Source organism: Manduca sexta, chromosome 18 (genome assembly GCF_014839805.1).
Source record: "Manduca sexta isolate Smith_Timp_Sample1 chromosome 18, JHU_Msex_v1.0, whole genome shotgun sequence".
Taxonomy (NCBI): domain Eukaryota; kingdom Metazoa; phylum Arthropoda; class Insecta; order Lepidoptera; family Sphingidae; genus Manduca; species Manduca sexta.
In genome coordinates this window covers 14,046,562-14,066,292 of record NC_051132.1, presented here as the reverse complement: position 1 = coordinate 14,066,292, position 19,731 = coordinate 14,046,562, and the positions used below count along the sequence as shown (strand labels likewise).

Here is a 19,731-nt window from a genome sequence, read left to right as displayed (position 1 = left end):
TTCCTTTATTTATAAGGACTAGGCATTAGGCAAACTGTTCTACACCTGATGGTAAGTGGAGTCTTGTATGCTATTTGTTAAGTAAATAAAATTTAGAAAGACCTGCCCCCAATTTACGAGTTACGACGAGAAGGTTTTATTACGACTATACCGGAAGTAACCACAACTGCCAAACCAGATATTTTGATGAAATAATTTAAGGTTGATTTTGGTATTTCATTCCAGGGTGTAGTGGAATGCCCACCGAAGTTCTTGTACGAAGAGTTCAAGAACAACATAACCAAACTGCCAGAATGGAACCCCACCATATTGAAGAGTGAATTAATAAAGGTGAGCATTTTGGTATCAATTCTTGGATTGGTATGTCAGCTACAGGATGTTAAACTGAGTAATAAAGAAGACATTGTGATCGAAAGCAAATACGTTCGGGACTACATATCCAGATATAATCTGTTTTATCTATTCTAATACAGCGAATACCGTGTATCAAATCATAAAGCTTCTTGTTTTGAATACGAAAAAGTCATTAATGTGATCAAATAATTAAAAAAATATATTAGCAATCCCTGTACTCCTGCCTTCCACTGCGAAAGTACAGCAATGTCAAATCTATCACCAGGAAATAAGCGACGGCATAGACCTGACGTACCAAGTGACGGCGGGCGGCGGGCGCGGCATCATCGCGCCGCGGGACTTCGTGAACCTGCGCCGCTCCGCGCAGCTCGCCAGCGACGGCCGCTTGGTGGAGCGCGACCCCGACGCGTACATCAGCAGCGGCGTCAGCGTGCAGGTGCCCGGCTACCCGCCGCACCGCGACATGGTCAGGTGAGCGGCCTGTTCATCCGCCACCACTCGGCTCGCGAGTGGTGGAACCAGACCCTGGAGTATTTTTACAGAGTGCATGCAGTCAATCCAATCGGTTACATCACACCTTGTTCTTGTTCTTTTGGTTGATGTAGTACATCTACATGATGAGCATTGTCTAATAGTAGATCATATTATGGACTAAGGTGGCCTTTAGTAATACGATTTCTACATCGAGGAACCTTTAAACGAATTTTCCAACATAACTTGCCCAGAGCTACCCAACCAACCCAAAAAGATACTAATTGAGTATACAGCTTAGGCAAAGTCTTTCTAACATACCAATAACGTCACATATGCCCCACGCATGAAAAGTACACGGTGAAGTAAAAATCATAAATGTAACAAGAGTTTCCATAATTGCAGAGGTCACAACAAGGTGGGCTGTTGGTACCTGCAGCCGCGTAACGTGCAGACCGCGGGCGGCAAGATCGAGACACACACCACCTTCCAGTGGCTCATGTGCTGCGACCTCAAAGGTAAAGTATCATTTTTATACCTGGAGGTTAATTTGATGAAATTTACAGTGACTAAAGCAAATAAAGTGACAATTACCGTCAAGGAAGCACCAGTAAAGAAGGGATTATGCAAGTGAAATTTTAGTTGTAGCAGGAAGAAAATGATGAAGTCGTCGCAAAGACTCAGCTGTTGCAAACAACTTTCTAACTTCCTGAATCAATGGACCGCAAAAAAGCAAAATATCAAAATATATATCGAGGTTTTTGGCAGTGTCACTGAACAGGCCAGTTTAATTTAGCTAAAATCCTATGTCTGCTAATGACTAAGCCTTGCGTTTCTGAAGAATCGATAGATAATCCATAGGCCTTGCTCCACTCACAAATGCGGTCCGTATCTCCTTCGTCATAACATACAATGCTGCTTGAGAGTAAACTTATAGATCGTCAGCAAAAAGGTCGTAAGGAAGAACGAAGTTGATGGGAAATAAAGTTAAAGAATACTACAAAGAGGAGTCAGTCTGAACCCCGCCCCGTGGATGCCAACCGTTTTGGCGCAATAAAACGAAAATTTATCGTAAATGCAAATCCGCCGTCAGCGTCCGAAGAGGTAACTGCCAAACCAAATTATTGCCGCTGGAGATATATTAAAAGAGTGCAATATTCCAAGCATAACACCAAAATCAACAATATTGAAGGCATAGCTGATGTCAAGAAGAGTAAAACTCTCAGCTTACCCTTCTTCATGGATCCATTTCTCCATGCATGCAAGTATGTGGTAGTGCTGTGAACAGGTCGAAAGCTAGATTGAAGATTAAGGAGATACTTTTTGGACAGGAATTCACAGATCTGGGAATGCATGAGGAGTTCCAAAACTTTGGATTGATATCGGTCGCAAATCGGCAAACATAGAGGAGTTAGCCTATTTCGGAATGGGAATACTTTGAGCTTCTTTACAGACAGTTGGAAATGTCCAAATTGTGATGGAATAGTTAAGGACGTGAGAAATGATGAGTAAAATTATGTTCAGGATAGAAAGGATCATAGTACAGCCCACACAGTCGCTTTCAACTGCGTTGGATTTCGACATAATGCTTCCAACATCGCAAGCAATAAACAGATTGAAGACGAATGAGGAATAGTTGGGCGTGTGATGGCTGAAAAAGAGTTCTAATGTGTTATTTGTAAGGTTCTTATTAAATTTGGACTAAGAAGAGAAGTGGTGATTAAGGGAATTTAAATCTATATTTCTCGAAATAGAGTCGTATTCAGTTGTTAATAAATATTATTACCTTTCTCGTTTTGTACATGTAATGCAATATTCTTCTATTATCTTGTTTTCTTTTTTTTGCTTCGTCTATCATCTGCTGTTTAGAATAATATATGTAATTGTTGGATTATGTATTTTGTCTGCAGGCAAGATACCTCAGTTCGTCCTGGACGCAGCATTCTCCACTGTGATGTTGGACTACATAGTACACGTGAGGAAGTTTGTAGCAGAAGCGAAGGAGCAAGGCAGGTTCTAAAGTGCCAAACATTGGCGGGCTCAAAATTTTTTATAAAACACGGGTAGTTAGGATTCGATTGTGAAGATATATTTCTGTAGCGATGACAGATTTTTATTTTAAAATTATTACAGGGCCGTAACCAGTAGGAAGGTTGGGGGGCAGTGCTCTGATAAACACGTAGTGCCTTAGATTTGAATACCTATTCATATTGTATTAGTTTATCGTAGTATATTTTATCTTGTATAACAATTTAACCCTAGATAATCGTAACGTATGTTTTAGAAAAAAATAATTAAAAGGGTTTTATTTCACCTAAAACAACCAATTTTGGAACTTAGATGAGTATATACCTCCCTTAAGTATTTAATAAATGCAGTAGCGTACGGCGAGTTTATCACAATTTTGATAACGTATTTCTTGCAAATTTACTACATAGAACTTATCAGGCATATTTTTTCTTTTTTAATAATTATGCTATCATTAATAGTTATCTAGATAATGTAACCAAAATATTTCTTATCTGCTATCTGAATTGTTCCGTAATTAATTGATTTATAAGTCTAACAAATCGTCTTTATGTATGAAATGTAATTGAAAGAACAAAGTGTAATAAAATTAAAATTATTTCCATTTTTCTTCATCCTCATTTTGATTACTCACATCTGTCATAGCTGCAGAAAAATAATTAGAAAGAAAGCAATATTTTGGCGTATGAGTACAATAATGTATTTGGCGTACTTTATATTGTAAAATGGCAAAGGCTTGTACCAATATTGGGTGTAGTTATAAAATTCCCATTACGGTTGCAAGCCTCCCGAAAAAATATGCTTTAAAAGATATTTTTTTATAAAACGTTAATTGGTATTTATTGTGCCCGTGGGTGGATTTAGGAGGGAATGTGAGAGGTTATTTTTAGTTGCAACCTCCCTTCGTTTTGTAAGCTTTAATCTGCTAACACACCAATATAAATATAAATAAATTTATAATAGCATTGTGGCTGTGTTACTAAACAGTAAATGTCAAGAAACTTAATAACACCCCAAAATTAACTCCTAAATCCGGCCTTGTGAAGCTAACTTTGTATATAAATGTATCTGAAATGTGTAATTAGCTGTTCATGCCGGCATAAAAATGGCAACTGATAATCTAATCATGCTGTCGAGAGAATACGTTTTAAATGTAAGTTTAAACGAATTACGGTCGCGATATGAATGTAGCGAACTATTCAGTAAATCAGTTATTTCTTAAAACGTCTAGTGCGAAACAAAAAATACGAAAAAAAAAATACAAAACACCTGACTTGGTTTTAAGATGTAACTTTTTTATAAACTTGTGTATAGCATTTGTATATAAAATATACATCGACATAATCATAAGCAATGTAATGCGTACATATAGATATTTTTACTATTGAATGAATTGTACTAATATTTATCCCAACACAGTAGAGTAAAAATCATGACAGAACATAGTGTTACTGCAAAGAAAACTGATGAATTAATAAATGAAGCCACTAGTAACTTGAAAGTATCAAATTTAATGCATTTTACTAACTTAAGTATGTTTTAAACTAACTTTTAAAGTACTGATACTAAATCAAATAATTCTGTCTTTTTTTTTATAAAATGACTCACAGCTTGAGATAGAAAATGACCAGTGGCTCTGTTTATTACTTTTAAAGTATAAGTAGTTTCGTTTAAGACCTCAAAACCTTGAAAATAATAAGCAATTTTATTTATTTTTTGAGCCTGTTTTTTGTTTTAGATATGATTCCCCAGAGTGGTTATTTTATAAGTTGATCGAGGATAATGTATGGGTTAATTGTAATAGTATTAAAACATTTTTTCCTACAGTTATTTTTCTTTAAGACGTAATATATCCGAAACAATAGATTTTACAAGCGAATGAATGCTGTAATTAAATTTTAAACCATATCAATACAATTCGACGTCTTATTGCGTCACGACTTTAATCAGGACGTCATAATACGTCACCAGTCAGTAAATATATTAACAACAGAATTTACCAGTAATCATTGACACGTTTAGCTGTTAATGAACATGTAGTTAACGTTTATACTCTATAAATAGCATTGTGATATAAATTACATAAAGCGGTGGACCTGATACCATCCTGCACAGATAATACTGAAAAGTGATGTTACCGGCAGATTGAAAATGGCGCTGTTGATAATAGCTCTCCAACCAAGGGCCTACACTGTTACGAATTATTTTACTATTTAGATTTGTATTTTTATTTTTATAGTATAATTTAGCTATCACTGAAAACTTATTTTAATTCTTCGTAGGCAAAACAAAGAAAATCGCAAATTAATTCTGCGGTGTTTTATCGGACAGTATTATAACACCAGTTTATGAGCCACAACTTATTTATCCATCTTCCTTGAAAAAAATACTTGCACCACCCATATAACAATACTAAATACGCCAATTAAAAATGTATCTATGAATTAGACCTAATCATCACGAATATAGAATATATTAAAAAAAACTTGTGTCAGATATGCAGAAACGGAAAATTACGTTCCCATTTCCATCCCAAATAAATATTTCCATGTTATACTAACTTTGACTCAAATCGTTATCGAACCTGCGGTCACCGCAGCCAGCTCAGCATGGACTATAACACCAAAACTGTATATTCGATTTTATAAGACTTCTATCTTATCACATCATTTCCTACATAATTATACAGTACATCCTTTGACCTTTCACTTTCTGTCATGCATTTCTTTCGTGCCTAATATTATGTTCTTGTATTAAATTCTGTCCGAAATCACAATGTGTTCTCCAAGCTTACCACACATTATTGCTCAGTAGATACGATGAGTGTCTTTGAATTAAGTACGCAAATAAAATGTGTATCGAAATCTTATTTTATTTATAAATCTTGTCTTTTACTCTTTAAAATATTTTTTTATACTTTAATCTGAATTTAACCTGTAAAAATACAATTTTATTTTACACATTTATATTTTTACTGAAAGTTTAAATTAACGGTTTTTCACTTACAAATTATTAACAATGTCTACATTTGCACTTTGCCGGTGACATAGAAAGATATATGAAGCTAATACTCCTTGTAGAAAAAAATAGATAAAATGTATTAGGTAGAGATTAAATTCATGTCAGGCAACTTTGGGGGACGAGACCCCCCTATAAAGTCTCCAATTGTGAATTTGTGATCAACTCGGCTTCCAAATCCGGATCTGTACTAATTATAAAATTATGTGTTCCTAATTTTTTATGTATTTGCCCGAAAGTATCTAGAGAAAGAAAACATAGAAACTTATTTATTATTTTAACATAATTATCTCACCCAAAATGACATATTACAAAAATTGTGCATTTACATAATTAGTTATTTATATGTACCTAATAATAAAATTTTATTAAACAATTCTAAAGTTTTATTTACGGTAAGGTCCCATACTTATATTCGATGAGAAATTCGACTGTCTAGATGGTATAATTGTAATGCGTACACAGTACGAGTAAGACAATCGTGCTGAGGTCCTGGTTCGATTCCCGGGTCGAGCAAAAATAATTGTGACTGTTTCCATCTTAAAAATTATTCAGTCGTAGTTCGAAGACAGAAAGTCAGCGGTGTGATACCCCCGTGCCTCGGAAAGCACGTAAAGCTGTTGGTCCTGCGCCGGGTTTCTCTCTAGTAATGTCGGCTTGCCGTCTCACCGAACTATGAGAGTAAAGGAACAAAGAGTGCACCTGTGTGTTGCGCACACACTAGTGCACCTGGCTGATCTCTGTTAAAATTGGCCGCCATGGTAGACGTTCATCTAGCCAGGAGGAATTCATTCAACTAGGTGAAGTCTTTAACGGGTAGGCAGAGACGCAAATAACTAATACCGGGAAGGGCCTTTCACACAGGAGGTGCTTCGAGCAAAAGCTAGTCATTTTTAATTATGAGCAAACCTATTACCTGATTTTGAACACCATTACTGCCCACAAACAGTAGCAACACCAACCGAATTTTAAATTAGAAAGCAGTGCACTACGTTCTTCCTGAATTATTAGAATATCTCATACAGTCTTGTAGGAAAAAATCTTCAGAAAACAGACAGATTCAGAACTACTGGTGGTAAGCCTCTCATAATATGTGAGAGTTCGTCTGGGTAGGTACCACCGCAATGTCTATTTCTGACGTCAACCAGCAGTGTGGAGTTACTGTTTTGGTCCGGTTTGAAGGACATTGTAGCCAGTGTAACTACTGGACATAATGAGACTTAGCATCTCATGTCTCAAGATGGCGAGCGCAGTGGAATACCAAATTCTATTTTGTAATTCAAGTTGTTGAATCGTGTTTCTTTTGTTTATGGGTCGTATCACAATCAGGCGAACAGCAAGCTCGTAAATAGTGAAAAAAAAATTAGCAAAACCACATACCTACCTATCTTTTATTTACATACATACATACGAACATTATAGTGGAGCAGCGATTGAAAACTAGCTTAAACCATAACAAATATCAACATATCCCATAGTCCAGACCCTCAATTTTACATAAGCCTTGTGTCATAAATGTCAAGAATTTTGAGACAGATTATAGACATTAGATACTTACAAATATTGGCGAACATATTCGTCTCGGTGCAAGGATCGAACTTGCAACCCTTCAATTTACCGATATTCACGCGCAGCTGTATGAGGGCCAACCTAACTTTTTTTGTTATTATTACTTAATCCCTTTAATTCCAATATGAGAATGAGTAGCAGATATTAACAAGAATATTGTACTATAACAAGTCTTGTTTCTGTGTGCGTCTTGGCAAAAGCTTACTCTAACACCTTCTATTGTGTATCTTGATTACCTAACCCGTCTCCAGTTGTTCCAGCTGTCATTCTCAGTTCATCTTCCCATCCTAAATGATGTCTTCCACGTGTTTTATCGTCTTTAGGATACCATCTTCCTTCAAAGACTTTCATTATCTATCTTGAGTTTCTCATCTCCAGCTGTCATCCTCAGTTTATCTTCCCATCGTATATGCTGTCTTCCACTTCTTTTATCACCAGTGGCAGCCTTAGAGGGCGCGAGGCCCCAGGCGAAATCAAAAATACAACGCGTTGCCCCGGACGGCGCAAGAAAACTCCCCGGTTTTAACAGTTTGCTTGGAATCGTAAAAAATTCCTCCAAAGCACCGCGCGCGAGGCCTCTGTAGGCGCGAGGCCCTGGGCGGTTGCCAGGTTCGTCTCCCCCTAAAACCGCCCCTGTTTATCACTATGATACCATTCTGTAACAACTCTGCTACTCTGTCCATCTTGTCACGCGTCATGTTGTGACTTGACCATTGATATGTATTTCATAAATGTTAATAATGAAATGCTAACGGTTTTTTTCGAGTATCAGACCTCGCAGTCAACACGGGGGGTAACTTCCGAATGGGATACTGGAATGGCTTAGTGACTGCAGGACTCTGGAGGAAGATTGGGAGGGGATATCTGGGGAAGCAAGTGTGGAGGAAGGAGAAAGAACCCTCTTAGGAAGGAGGGAGGAGGCCAGGAAATGTATGTAAGTCCCCATAGGCCTCAATGTGAACTGTGTGACTAGGGCCGTGACAAATGTCTCCCTGTGCATGGCCGTGTATTCGGTGTGAAGACCGAGCGCATCAAATTGGCCCTTGGGGGGGTTATGCTAAGGTTTAGAGCGGCTCAAGTGTTCACTCGGAGGACCGGTATAGCTCCCTTTCAAGTTAATACCTACATTAGCCATTTTAAGCACATTTCATCGTAATGAATATTGTGGAGAGCAGGTACCGAACTATTGTCTACATGCGATTGATACGGATCATTGTTATTACAGCAATCGAAATTTTCCTTGTCTACACGCCTTCGATGACCGAATTTAAGTACCTATATCGCCTAGTACTAGCACTAGTTGAATCTGTGCCTATTCTGTAAATAATAATTGTAGGCAAATACGGTAGATATTCCATATCCTTTTGCCAATTTGTGAAATCCAAATTATTTAATGTACCTATAAAAAATTGTCAAGTCAATAGTTAGGTACTCACCCAATACCTGTGTACTATCAATAATCGCAAAACCAGCTAAAACTATTAATAAAATTATCATAATAAAGCAATTAACCAGACGTGCCATTTTCAAGCCCCACGCCGTTGACGTATCTTAGCGGTCCGGTTTGTGAAAGAGAGCGGTATACACTGTCTCTTTCTTACATTTTAATTGATTTTGGCGCGAAGCATCCGCCATGTTAAATAACTCGTAGAATTATGGCCTTTAACACAGAATCTGATAAAACTTACAGCCTTTTTATTTAAACGGGTTCCCAATAAATCCACGCTAAGTATACCTATATAAGCACTTATTTTTAACGAACTCTATTCTGTTGTGTAAATGTATGACGTAAGTATTGTATTTATATTCTATCATGATTATTATAGATGCCAATATTTATATGGGGCCTTTCAAATAATACTTTAAATTTAACAAAACAAAAGCACGCAAATAAATGTTAAGTATCTGTTGCTTTTTCGTCAAGTTACAAAAATATTAATATCCATTTACTATTTTACATAAAAGAAAATTAGACAAAACTTCAGTCATATCTAAGTACACCTAATAAAAAACAAAAATATTCCTCCCTCGTCAAAACCGTATATTGCAATTAGATAAAGGTGCTTGATGAATAGCGAAAGTAACGACCAATCAGAAGTTATTAGAATAACTTATGCTTATTATGATGTGGGTAATTTTGAATAATGTGGAGTTAAGTATGTCTATAGTGGAAAATAATATCACTAATAATTCCTTTGTTGTAGGTAATAAAGTATCATAGGACCTACTTAGAAGTAGGTAGGTAGGTACTACGCTTTTCATTTCAATGTACCTATCATTAGAAGATAGTTTAATTTAAATGTTCATTAAGGAAATGAGAAAAGGCAATTTCAAAAACATTCTATAATACTCTTAAGTAATTAGTTAAGTACCTACGTAATTGTAATACCTACAAAAATAATATTATTATGGTCAACAAACCAAAATTATACTTATTGGCTTGCTATTCTTGCTCATTATTTGTCTTAACTCATTAAATAATTAGATACTCTCCCACTAATGTAAATAAATGCAGGTTATTTAAAACATGGTACCTACGTGTAACAGTCAGTTTAAGAATCGCATTTTTTTGACATTACTAAAAATAGGACAAAATAAATCTGCCTATAAAATAGTAGAATTATACTTGCTTTCTTACATGCAATAAATGAAATAGAATGATAACTTCTTATGTGGGTAGGTATATTTTTTGAATATTTCAACCAATAAGGATCAAAATGGCATTGTCGCAAGGATCTTCAAATTAGCTTTCCTTACGGTAATGCCGCCATTTAGCTAAGCGCGCACTAACTTAAAATCCAATTTGGTTAAACGGAACAAAAATGTCGTCCGAACACTCCGACATCGAAATTCAATCCGCGCTTCCCGGGAAAAAGAAAAAGACGCCAAAAAGTCCAACAGAAGAAGTACTGGCCGATAATAACAAGAAAACTACTAAAGTGATGATACATGAAGCGCTCAAGGAATTAAAAAGCAGGAAAGGAGTATCTACGTACGCTATTAAGAAGTTTATCATAGAAAAATACAAACTAAACGCGGAGAAAATCAACTATCTGGTCAACAAACAGCTCAAAAGCGGCGTTGAAGATGGTTCCATTCTGCAGACAAAAGGCGTCGGAGCAACAGGATCGTTCAAACTAGCACCAGTCAAAGACAAACCAAAGAAAACTAAGAAACCGCAAAAAAATACAGAAAAGAAGAAATCTGAAGAAAAAAAGAAAACTGAGACTGAAAAAGAAAAACCTAAAGGAGAAAAGAAGAAAACAATGGAGAAGGCGGTAAAAGTGAAAAGTAAGGCCGGAGAAAAGTCAAAACCGGCACAGAAGAAAGGCAAAGAAGTTGCGATCGACGAGAAGAAGAAGGCTAAAGTTGTTCAGACTCCAGCCAAGAAGAGGGCCATGATGATGAAGAGGAAGAGCATTGGATCTATCATAAAACCACCGAAGATGAAACCGAAAGCTAAATGACCACGAGAATGCTAGAAAAATATCGAATTATAATAATAAGGTGATCATTAAATTAAAGGATACCTATGCAAAAACATGATTAACAAATATTGGCAAGCCTTTGAGACAATTATCATGGTATCTAAGATGAAAAGTGAAAGACGAAATTTGTAAGTGGAATTAAAGAAGAAAATCATAGAAAAAGAGGAAGAAATCACTAAGGAGATAAATGGAAAATACAAAAAAAAAAATACTAATCATCCAGTGTGTTCAAACACGCTGGTAATGGCGACAGAAAACTTAGCCAAGCTCTAAGTTTTCAGCTTCTATATTAACTATAGTGGATTAGGAATTATTGGATTCTGTGATTATTGTTAAAAATGATGTTAAATATTGACAAATGTATAAATAAGTATTGTTGATATGTATAATAAATAATTTGAGAATTAAACCAGTTTTTTATTTTATATTTATCTCATCGGGGAAAACATTTCTGGGTTCGATTCCCGGGGAGCATTGATTAATTATGTAAGTTTGTCGATGCATTTAATTGGTACACACCACACTTAAATCATCGTCACTTAACTTTTAAAGAGTTAACAATGAAAAAAATATTTAAAACCAGTCTTCTTGAAATATGAACTTATAAGTGGCAGGTATGACAGTACCTAGGCTCTTGCAGGAAGCACAAGGGGTTTGACCACACGCAAACCCTAGCAAGTGGTTAGTGGCTAGCAAATCCCTCCAAAATATTAATCGCCACGGATGAAAATAAACAAGTACCTATACTGAACCAATAACATTGCGATTTTTTTGATATTGCGGGTATTTACTGTCGGTAGATATTGTTTAATATCAGATGACTCATTTACTAACCTGCTTGTTTTGCTAAAAATAATACATTTATTGGCACAAACAGCTTGACAAGAAATAAAATAAAAGAACTAAAAACATGCGAACATAAAAATACAAAAAGAGCAAATATGTCATGGCGAACGTCATGGTGAGTGCAAACGGTGCAAAAAATATAAAGCTCCATTATCTGCATGAAAGCACTCGCCAATTGTGAGAGTTAGGTACTATAAAATATAATGACATAACCACTGCTTTGAAGGGCATAGATATCTTAACAATAATATATAGGTACATAATTAAATTCAATTGACTATTGCTGTCTAATTTCACAGAACACATTACCCATGAAAATTTATATTGCTTTCAACAAACAAATTTACTCACAAGGTATAGTGGTACATCATTGTTTTTATTATTTATTTTTTAATTAGGTACTCTTTTATATTAACCTTAATTGAGTTATTACATCATAATTTATGCATACTGTTATAAGTAGTTTACTGTAATTAGAGAAACACTACTGTCTGATACCATAATATTGCAATATGTAAAAATCATGTATTCTCTGTATATTGTCTGTTGTAAACATTAAATAAATAAATATGTCTATTTCCTTAAGAGCGTTTACGTGCCGCGCGTGAAGTCAACTATAGGTAATTCTTCGCAAAATTCACTCACACAGAGCCGTTGCGTAGCTGTGTGCGTAGAGTTAGCGCGTCGGCTATCTTTATAGTCAGACCAACCAATTTTGATTTTTTCGCTCTAATTATCTAATTGGTATGTAACTTATGATTTATGAATTTATGATAAATGAAGAATTCTATTATTAAATATATAAGAATTCATCATGAAATAGTTTATATGTATCATTTTGTAATTATAAAAGAAAATAAACATTTTTAACAAATTTTAACGGCAATTTTACAAATTGTTATTTTCACTTTTAAATGTAAATGCTTAAAAATTTAAGCATTTGCATTTAGAAAAGTACCCTTAGTAAAGTGGAGCTCATCATGAAGCCGAAAGATAGGCACCAGAACTCCGTAATCAGACAAAAAAACAGGAAAATTACTGTGCTACGATCTTTATAATGGACCACATAATTACTCCCTAGATCTGCAAGATTTAATATTTAGCGTATTGAAAGTTTAAATTAAGTCATTAGAAATTACATATTGGAATTTATATTTTGAGTCAGAAGGTGTATGTAATGAGATGTCATTTTTAGATGTATAACTAAAAAGTGAGAAATAAAAGATTTCTTTTTTTGGAAGTTGGTTATATTTTTTTGGATAGTTTTTTTTTTTTAATAGGTATTGCTTCTCAGTGACATCGATCATCAATCGACCGATTGTACATACATGTATAACAATTTACCAGTTTTGTATCCATAGTTTTGCATAATATTTGCGACACACGATGAAGCAAAATAGTTGGTTCTGTACTTTTTGACCAACAGCAGTCAGCTTTGACTGTAAGTATGGGAATACCGTCTTTACATCGCTACAGGCAACATCTTTATCAGTTTCTTCTCTAGCGGCCTCTTGCATCCTGTCCTCTGCAGCTAATTTCAATCATTTAGCTAACTCGTCGTAACATTTAACGTCTTACAAAAATTTTGTAAAGCCATAATTTGTAGCAAATTGTTTTGCCTGCAAATATGTTTTTTTTCTCCTTTATCCCCAAATGGTAACTCATACCTTTTCTACCTGCATAACATTCGATAAGTTAAATTTGGTAAGTTCTATGGCAAAGAAAAGAGTTAGGAATAAATAAGTAAAGTTGTACGAATTTAACAAAAATTGTAATAATAGATTTACAATAAAAAAAAAAACAAAAATAAGTTAAACATTATGTTTCGACCGGATTCTCATGAGCATTGACGAACCCGGTAAACTTTGGAGCGCTGTAACAGCGTTTTAAATGAATGAAATAAAAAAAAATTATAGGGAACAATTTTCCTCAAAAGATCACTTACAAGTTACTTTGAGGTAATTTTTTGTAAAATGTAAAAAAAGTTATAGAGCAAAAAAGAAAACTTTTATAAACATTTTCTCACATTTTTGCTTATAACTTCTTTAATTTTTAATTTATGGCAAAAAGTTATATTAACATATTTGTAGGCAAAACAATTTGCTACAAATTATGACTTTACAAAATTTATGTAAGACGCATAGTTTCCGAGATATCGCGAAAAAAGTGTTTTCACCCCTTTTTCCATGATGGCGCCAGGGGACAAGGAGGGCGACCTCACAAACTTGAGATTAAGCTTCTATTGACCCCCACACATGTTCTAAAAATAATATTGGGTCCTCTAAAAATACAAAGCTCATGTAACATTTCAATGGGCTAATTGTTTTTAGCTTAAGGTTCCATTTTTTCCTTCGAGTAACTGTTGCTCAAGTGTTTAATGAGTAAAAAGCAACAACCATAACTACTGACGCATGTTATAACATTAGTACATCAATCTTTTAGCTTTTGCTTTAGCCGAAGTTTCAGCGTTGTTGCGTTTCCTTTTCTTGCCTAGAAATAGCTTTACTTCCCATTGTGTCTGAAACATAATAATATAATAATAATTTATAGAACTACGAAAATTATTGTCACTCATTAAAGAAAAAAATATTTTACTTACTAAAGTACTAAGATGTGGCAATCACTGTATACACGTGACTATTTTTTCTACGCACAGCAAAGGCCAACTGGAGTCTGGCCGGAGCGACGAGCGATACGTCCTCTCTCTAGAAAGCCTCAAGGCGGACTAATTTGAAACGATTTGCGCGTTGCGTTTTATAGTGGTATTTAAAATATTTATAGAAAAATAACAGAACGAATTTTGTAGAATTTTTAAATGGTATGTTTTTAAGGAGATGTTCTTCTATTATAGTAATCCAATATTATATTCAATTAAGTAAGATATAGTGATAAAAAAAAATCATTTAAATGACCAACATTTCTGAAATTTTCGAATTCTTTGAATTTTTATTTCTCATGAATTAAACATAAAAAGATATTTTTTTCTCTACTAACTTTTTCTTCAGGATCTTTTAGTTAGATAAAAATAACATATTGTTATGTTCCTTAGTGGTTTAAGATATTTTGAGCTTCGAAATAGACGTTCGAAGCGCAAATTTGAAAACCTCTGTTCAGTAATCATTAAACAATTTACAAATACTCAATAAATCTAAAAATTTTCTCTACTAACTTTTTAGACAACAAAATTTTCTATAGTAATTACTAATTCATATGTTTTTAAAATAATGTTTTGATGGATATTATCTCCTTCGAAAAGTGCTGTTTTTGAGACATACGGCGCGCGGATGCGTAAACGCTCTTAAAATCCACATATTATAAAGACACAAATATATATTCCCTCACATATTATTAGTAGGCACATATTTTCCTTGTAAATGGTTGGTATTTCGCCGGAACCTTAGCATATAATTTCGTATGCGACCTCGCCAAACCGGTCATTTTGTCGTACCACAGGTTTAAAAGCTCTGATCAACTTGAATAATAGTTATAGTAGGAACGCCTAAAATTCATCAGGCGTGTGCAGTTATTTTCTTTTTATATTTTTATATTGCCTACTAGAAATGTTATGGTATCTTTAAGCTAGTACCTTCATAAGTAGTTTTAATTTTTATTAATGCTATTTTTACTGAAGCATATAGGCGTTTCAGTGGGCACTGGGCAGGACACATAGATCGTAAAACTGATGGACGTTGGGGCGGAAAAGTTCTGGAGTAGCGACCACGAACCGGGAGACGCAGCGTCGGCAGGCCCCCCACGAAATGGACCGACGACCTGGTGAGGGTCGCTGGAGTCCGATGGATGAGGGCGGCCCAGAACCGGTCCCTGTGGCGCTCAATGGGAGAGGCCTATGTCCAGCAGTGGACGATTCCCGGCTGAAATGATGATATAGGCGTATCAACTTGGTTCCAAGGGTGGATAGGATGTGTGAATTACCCCCTCAAGAAATTTATTGATTACAAAATACCTACTATAATTAGATGATGGATTATTTAAATGTTGGGATTTTTTTTGGCTTTATGTGTTATGTGATTTGTATTAACTGATTTGTGTATATTATTATATTTGTTGTTGTTTGTATTATCTTATTTGTACCTTTTACTAAACTAAAAATAATAATAATAATGATAGGCACTCATATTACTTATGGGCGGGATATTTAGGGTGTCACCTGTCAGCCGAAAGATTATCCACTTCGAAATCAAACCCTGTGTTTGATTTTAATTCAAAAATTTATTATATATGTATACCTAATATATTAATATAATTTAAATCATGATACGAAAAGGCCACATCCAAATTCAGTCTCTTGACGCAAACATCCAATCTCAACCGCTCATTAGCAAAAAATTCCAAAGTGCCGAAAAGAATTGTCCAATTTCACATTGTACCTATATTTTATTGTAAATTCTTATCTGCTAATATCTCCTGGAAGCAGTATAACCAGATTCCTACCGGCTTCTCTTTCGTAATTAATGTAAAATCTAATTATTATTAGAACGATATGCACACCGCATTAATGGATATTAGTACTTAGTACCTACGCATGTGTTGTGTCGGGTTCCTTTTCGGAAAATTTCACTGTCTGGAAGTATTGGTTATGTACCCGAAAACAGAGAAAACACCACAAGAAAATATCACAACGAGATGAATCTGTCCATCGTGTTACCACACGTTTTGTTGGCTTTCCTTACTCATTTTGCCCATAGACGCTTGCTATGTGAGCTATGGTACCATCTTATAAAAAAAAATGCCTTTTTTGCAACTATAATTCTTGGACAGATAGAATGAGAAACCTCTATAGTCGCAATAGCACATTGATTTCACTGTTTGATGGTATTCAATAAAAGAACACTGATCGATTCGATAAAAGAAATAGGTACTGTATGCAATAGACAGTGGTTTCTCAGCGGTGTAGGTGACGCAATGGAGGTACTTTCTATTCCTTAGTTAATCTATAAATGTACCTACAACTAGATTATCTTAATAACTTAAATATGTAGGTATTTTTTTTTGCACTTGCACTTGAAGTCACTGCACCTGATGGCAAGTGGAGTAGGGTCCAATAGAATGTCGATTGACAAGAGATGTTCAACCTACGGCAGTCGACATAATTATGCCGGCCTGTTGGGTCCGGATATGCACAGGCCGATCCCAAAACGCGACATACTAACGTGGGTCACTATGACGGGTTTTAACACCTTGTGTACGGTGGTTGCCATCCGGGCGGATATAAAATATATCTTACCACTGACACCATTTCATATTCTGTTTATTTACGTAATTAATACTCTAGGTAAAAGTAATTTCATCAATAAAGAAAATTATTTCTAGCCGCGTTGGGGTGGGTTCAAGTAGGTACTTAATGTTTAATTCTTAGTCAATTTGCAGTTTACCACATATGTAGAATCCCCGTTGCTCTAAACAGTTGAATAGATGACCCATCATTGGCATATTGAGTATTGAAGTGTAAATATTTTTCTTACCTACAAAATTGATACATTGTAAAAGAGAATTCGAAATGTTACGTAAGCCTCTACCGCAAAACTGATAGCTATTATAAACTCCGCAAGATGGCCGCGTGATGGTCCCCACTTTCCGGTATTCCGTTTCGTTTGTGCACTATTCGAGTTAGAAAGTCTGCCAGCAACGCTCTACATTACAGTAGAATATCTAGGTTACGTCCCCGGCTTACATTTTGAGTTTTAATTTAATGAAAGAGCAATGCTGCCCCTGTAATCGATGTAGCAGTAGATATATCAGAAAAAGAGGTTCTGCTCTATGACATGCTTCCAGTGGCGATGGGTGAAATTTTTCAAAAGGTAACCCGAGGCAAAAAAATTGTCTTAGTTAACATATTGCGCCCAATTTAACAGAAAACAAAAACTAAGACAATCGTAAATGAACCTAAAAGGGAAGCCGGTAGGAATCGGCTTGTATGGACGCTTCGCCACTGCATGGTTCACTAGATTATCTTATAGTTGTTACTGCTGTTTATGAAGCAAGAAAATGCATTCCTAATTTACGTAGATATATCAAACTTAGATAGGAAGAAAGTCCGTTTAACGTACATTCCCAATCACTAATAAAATTTCCCGCCTTTGACTTAGATACTACCTTCTCGATGCTGTGCTACATTGGGTAAAAATCGCATAATTGCGCCACTTTTCAAAAATGCTCTGTTATACTTAATATGTATTTTTTAATGTTAAATTCAAAGTGTATATTGAAACATAGGTCATTAATCTTCTATATTAACCCGTTTTTTTATATAAATTATATTTGTTTTGAATAAATTCTGTTTTATTTGACCTTTAAAAAGTGGGATACTTGCCTACTTTAGCCGATAGTAGCCTAACATAAATAATGCTTTGGGGGATACTTGCCTCATGTGAGGATAGATGTCTCTCTAGGTTTTTTTCAGATAGAAATATACTTGTATTAATTTCAGTAATCAGTCTATATTAACTATAACCGTTTATTAAGCACTAATCAAAGTTAAATAAAAATTATAAAATTACAACGAAAATAGACCGCAAACTGGTAATTAGGTTTACAAATTATTGAAAAAATATTATTATTTATAATAAAGATATGACTATATAGCAATCACCATTGCCGTTAGCATCGATTAATTTAAGTAGATATTAATTATTTATTAAGTTCCTTTAATAAGTATTAATTTGTTAATAATCAACACTTAAAAGTAAAATAATCTTTTTTAGTTTCAAAATATAAAATTCGAGAACACGTAATTTATTAATAAAACATTAATAATGATATCTTATGTTTACGCGAATGTTAGACATTAAAATTAAATTATTTAACGGATTTTATCGCGGTTTTAATATTATAATTTTCTCCCTAAGCGACGTTTCGAGGACTTTCTAGGTTGGTCATGGAATAGGTCACAGGAGAGACTAAGGTGTTGGTCATCCGAAAAGTCAAAGTGTCAATATCTACTTACCTACATTTTACAATTATACCACAAATTCTTTAAATTTAGTTGTTGACTGTCCAATCTACGCAGAATGAGTTCACAGTGTCTTGAAGTCTGGCAGCCGTTCTATTGGGTTTCGATTTAATTAAATGAAGAACTAGATCCCAGGCTTGTGCAAGCTTCCAACCATCTTCTCCATTGAAATTCACTTGTTTTTAATTAGAATAGCCTCGCAAATCATCCTAGGCAGGAATAGGTGTTCTTTAGCAAGTATTCGCGGCTCGTTCAGTCGCAGATAGGTAGTTGCTCTGGGGCAACTATCCTTTTTGGTACGGATACTTGCCCGTTCTATTAGTAGAATAAAGAGTAATAACAGTATAATTTAAACCCTTATGCATGTAAAGAAACAAAAATGTTACTAAAATATTAATAATTAATAAAAATATTCAACAGAGATTGCTTACTAATATAATCTCAGCGCTCGTCAAAGCTTAGTCGCGGAAGATATTTGCGCATACGGACAAAATACGTGTGCCTTTTTCAACGGCTCATGCAGCACCGAGGCCTGCACGGGGAGCACTTTCGGTTATGATTAACCGCTATCTATCAACAAGCTTATCATAGTGTATTCGAAACGGAGGCATGTATCCGTTCGAGGCAACTATCCGACTTTTACCCTACATTTGGGTTAAAAAAAAGTATTTTTAATATAAAAAAAACGTTCGTTAATTCAGTCAGTTATACCATAACGTGTCTTTACTGGTGTAATTAATGTAGTTATAAAAATAATGATTATAATTAAAATATCACAAAAAATATCTGTTCGTAAATTAACATGGAAAAATATATAGGTATAAAGAGGTTCAAACATATGTTTTGTTATTTTTGTCATGTTTATTTTTAAACGTTTAGCCAATAACCATAAGTAACACGGTATATTAATACATGCTGATTTTGGGTCTTGGATGTAATATTGAAAAACCGGGGCGCGACGAAAAAAGGTTGGGAAACCTGTTCTAA

The 19,731-nt window shown here is 34.8% G+C and overlaps 2 protein-coding genes across 4 annotated transcripts in view; both read left to right on the top strand.

Annotated features, from left to right (window-relative positions):
• Positions 1 to 6,247, top strand: part of LOC115449265 (steroidogenic acute regulatory protein-like) — a 31,594-nt gene extending 25,347 nt beyond the window's left edge. For all 3 annotated transcript variants that reach the window (XM_030177039.2, XM_030177040.2, XM_037439861.1), the window contains exons 9-12: positions 226 to 330; positions 620 to 825; positions 1,231 to 1,343; positions 2,736 to 6,247. In XM_030177039.2, the coding sequence (XP_030032899.1) occupies positions 226 to 330; positions 620 to 825; positions 1,231 to 1,343; positions 2,736 to 2,845 (534 nt within the window). In that variant the 3' untranslated portion in view covers positions 2,846 to 6,247. The remainder of the gene's footprint in view (positions 1 to 225; positions 331 to 619; positions 826 to 1,230; positions 1,344 to 2,735) is intronic.
• Positions 6,248 to 10,230: 3,983 nt separating this feature from the next.
• LOC115449252 (histone H1) lies at positions 10,231 to 11,079 on the top strand. Its single transcript, XM_030177008.2, has one exon. The coding sequence runs from the start codon at positions 10,263 to 10,265 to the stop codon at positions 10,905 to 10,907; it is 645 nt and encodes a 214-aa protein (XP_030032868.1). The 5' UTR covers positions 10,231 to 10,262; the 3' UTR covers positions 10,908 to 11,079.
• The last annotated feature ends 8,652 nt before the right edge of the window (positions 11,080 to 19,731 follow it).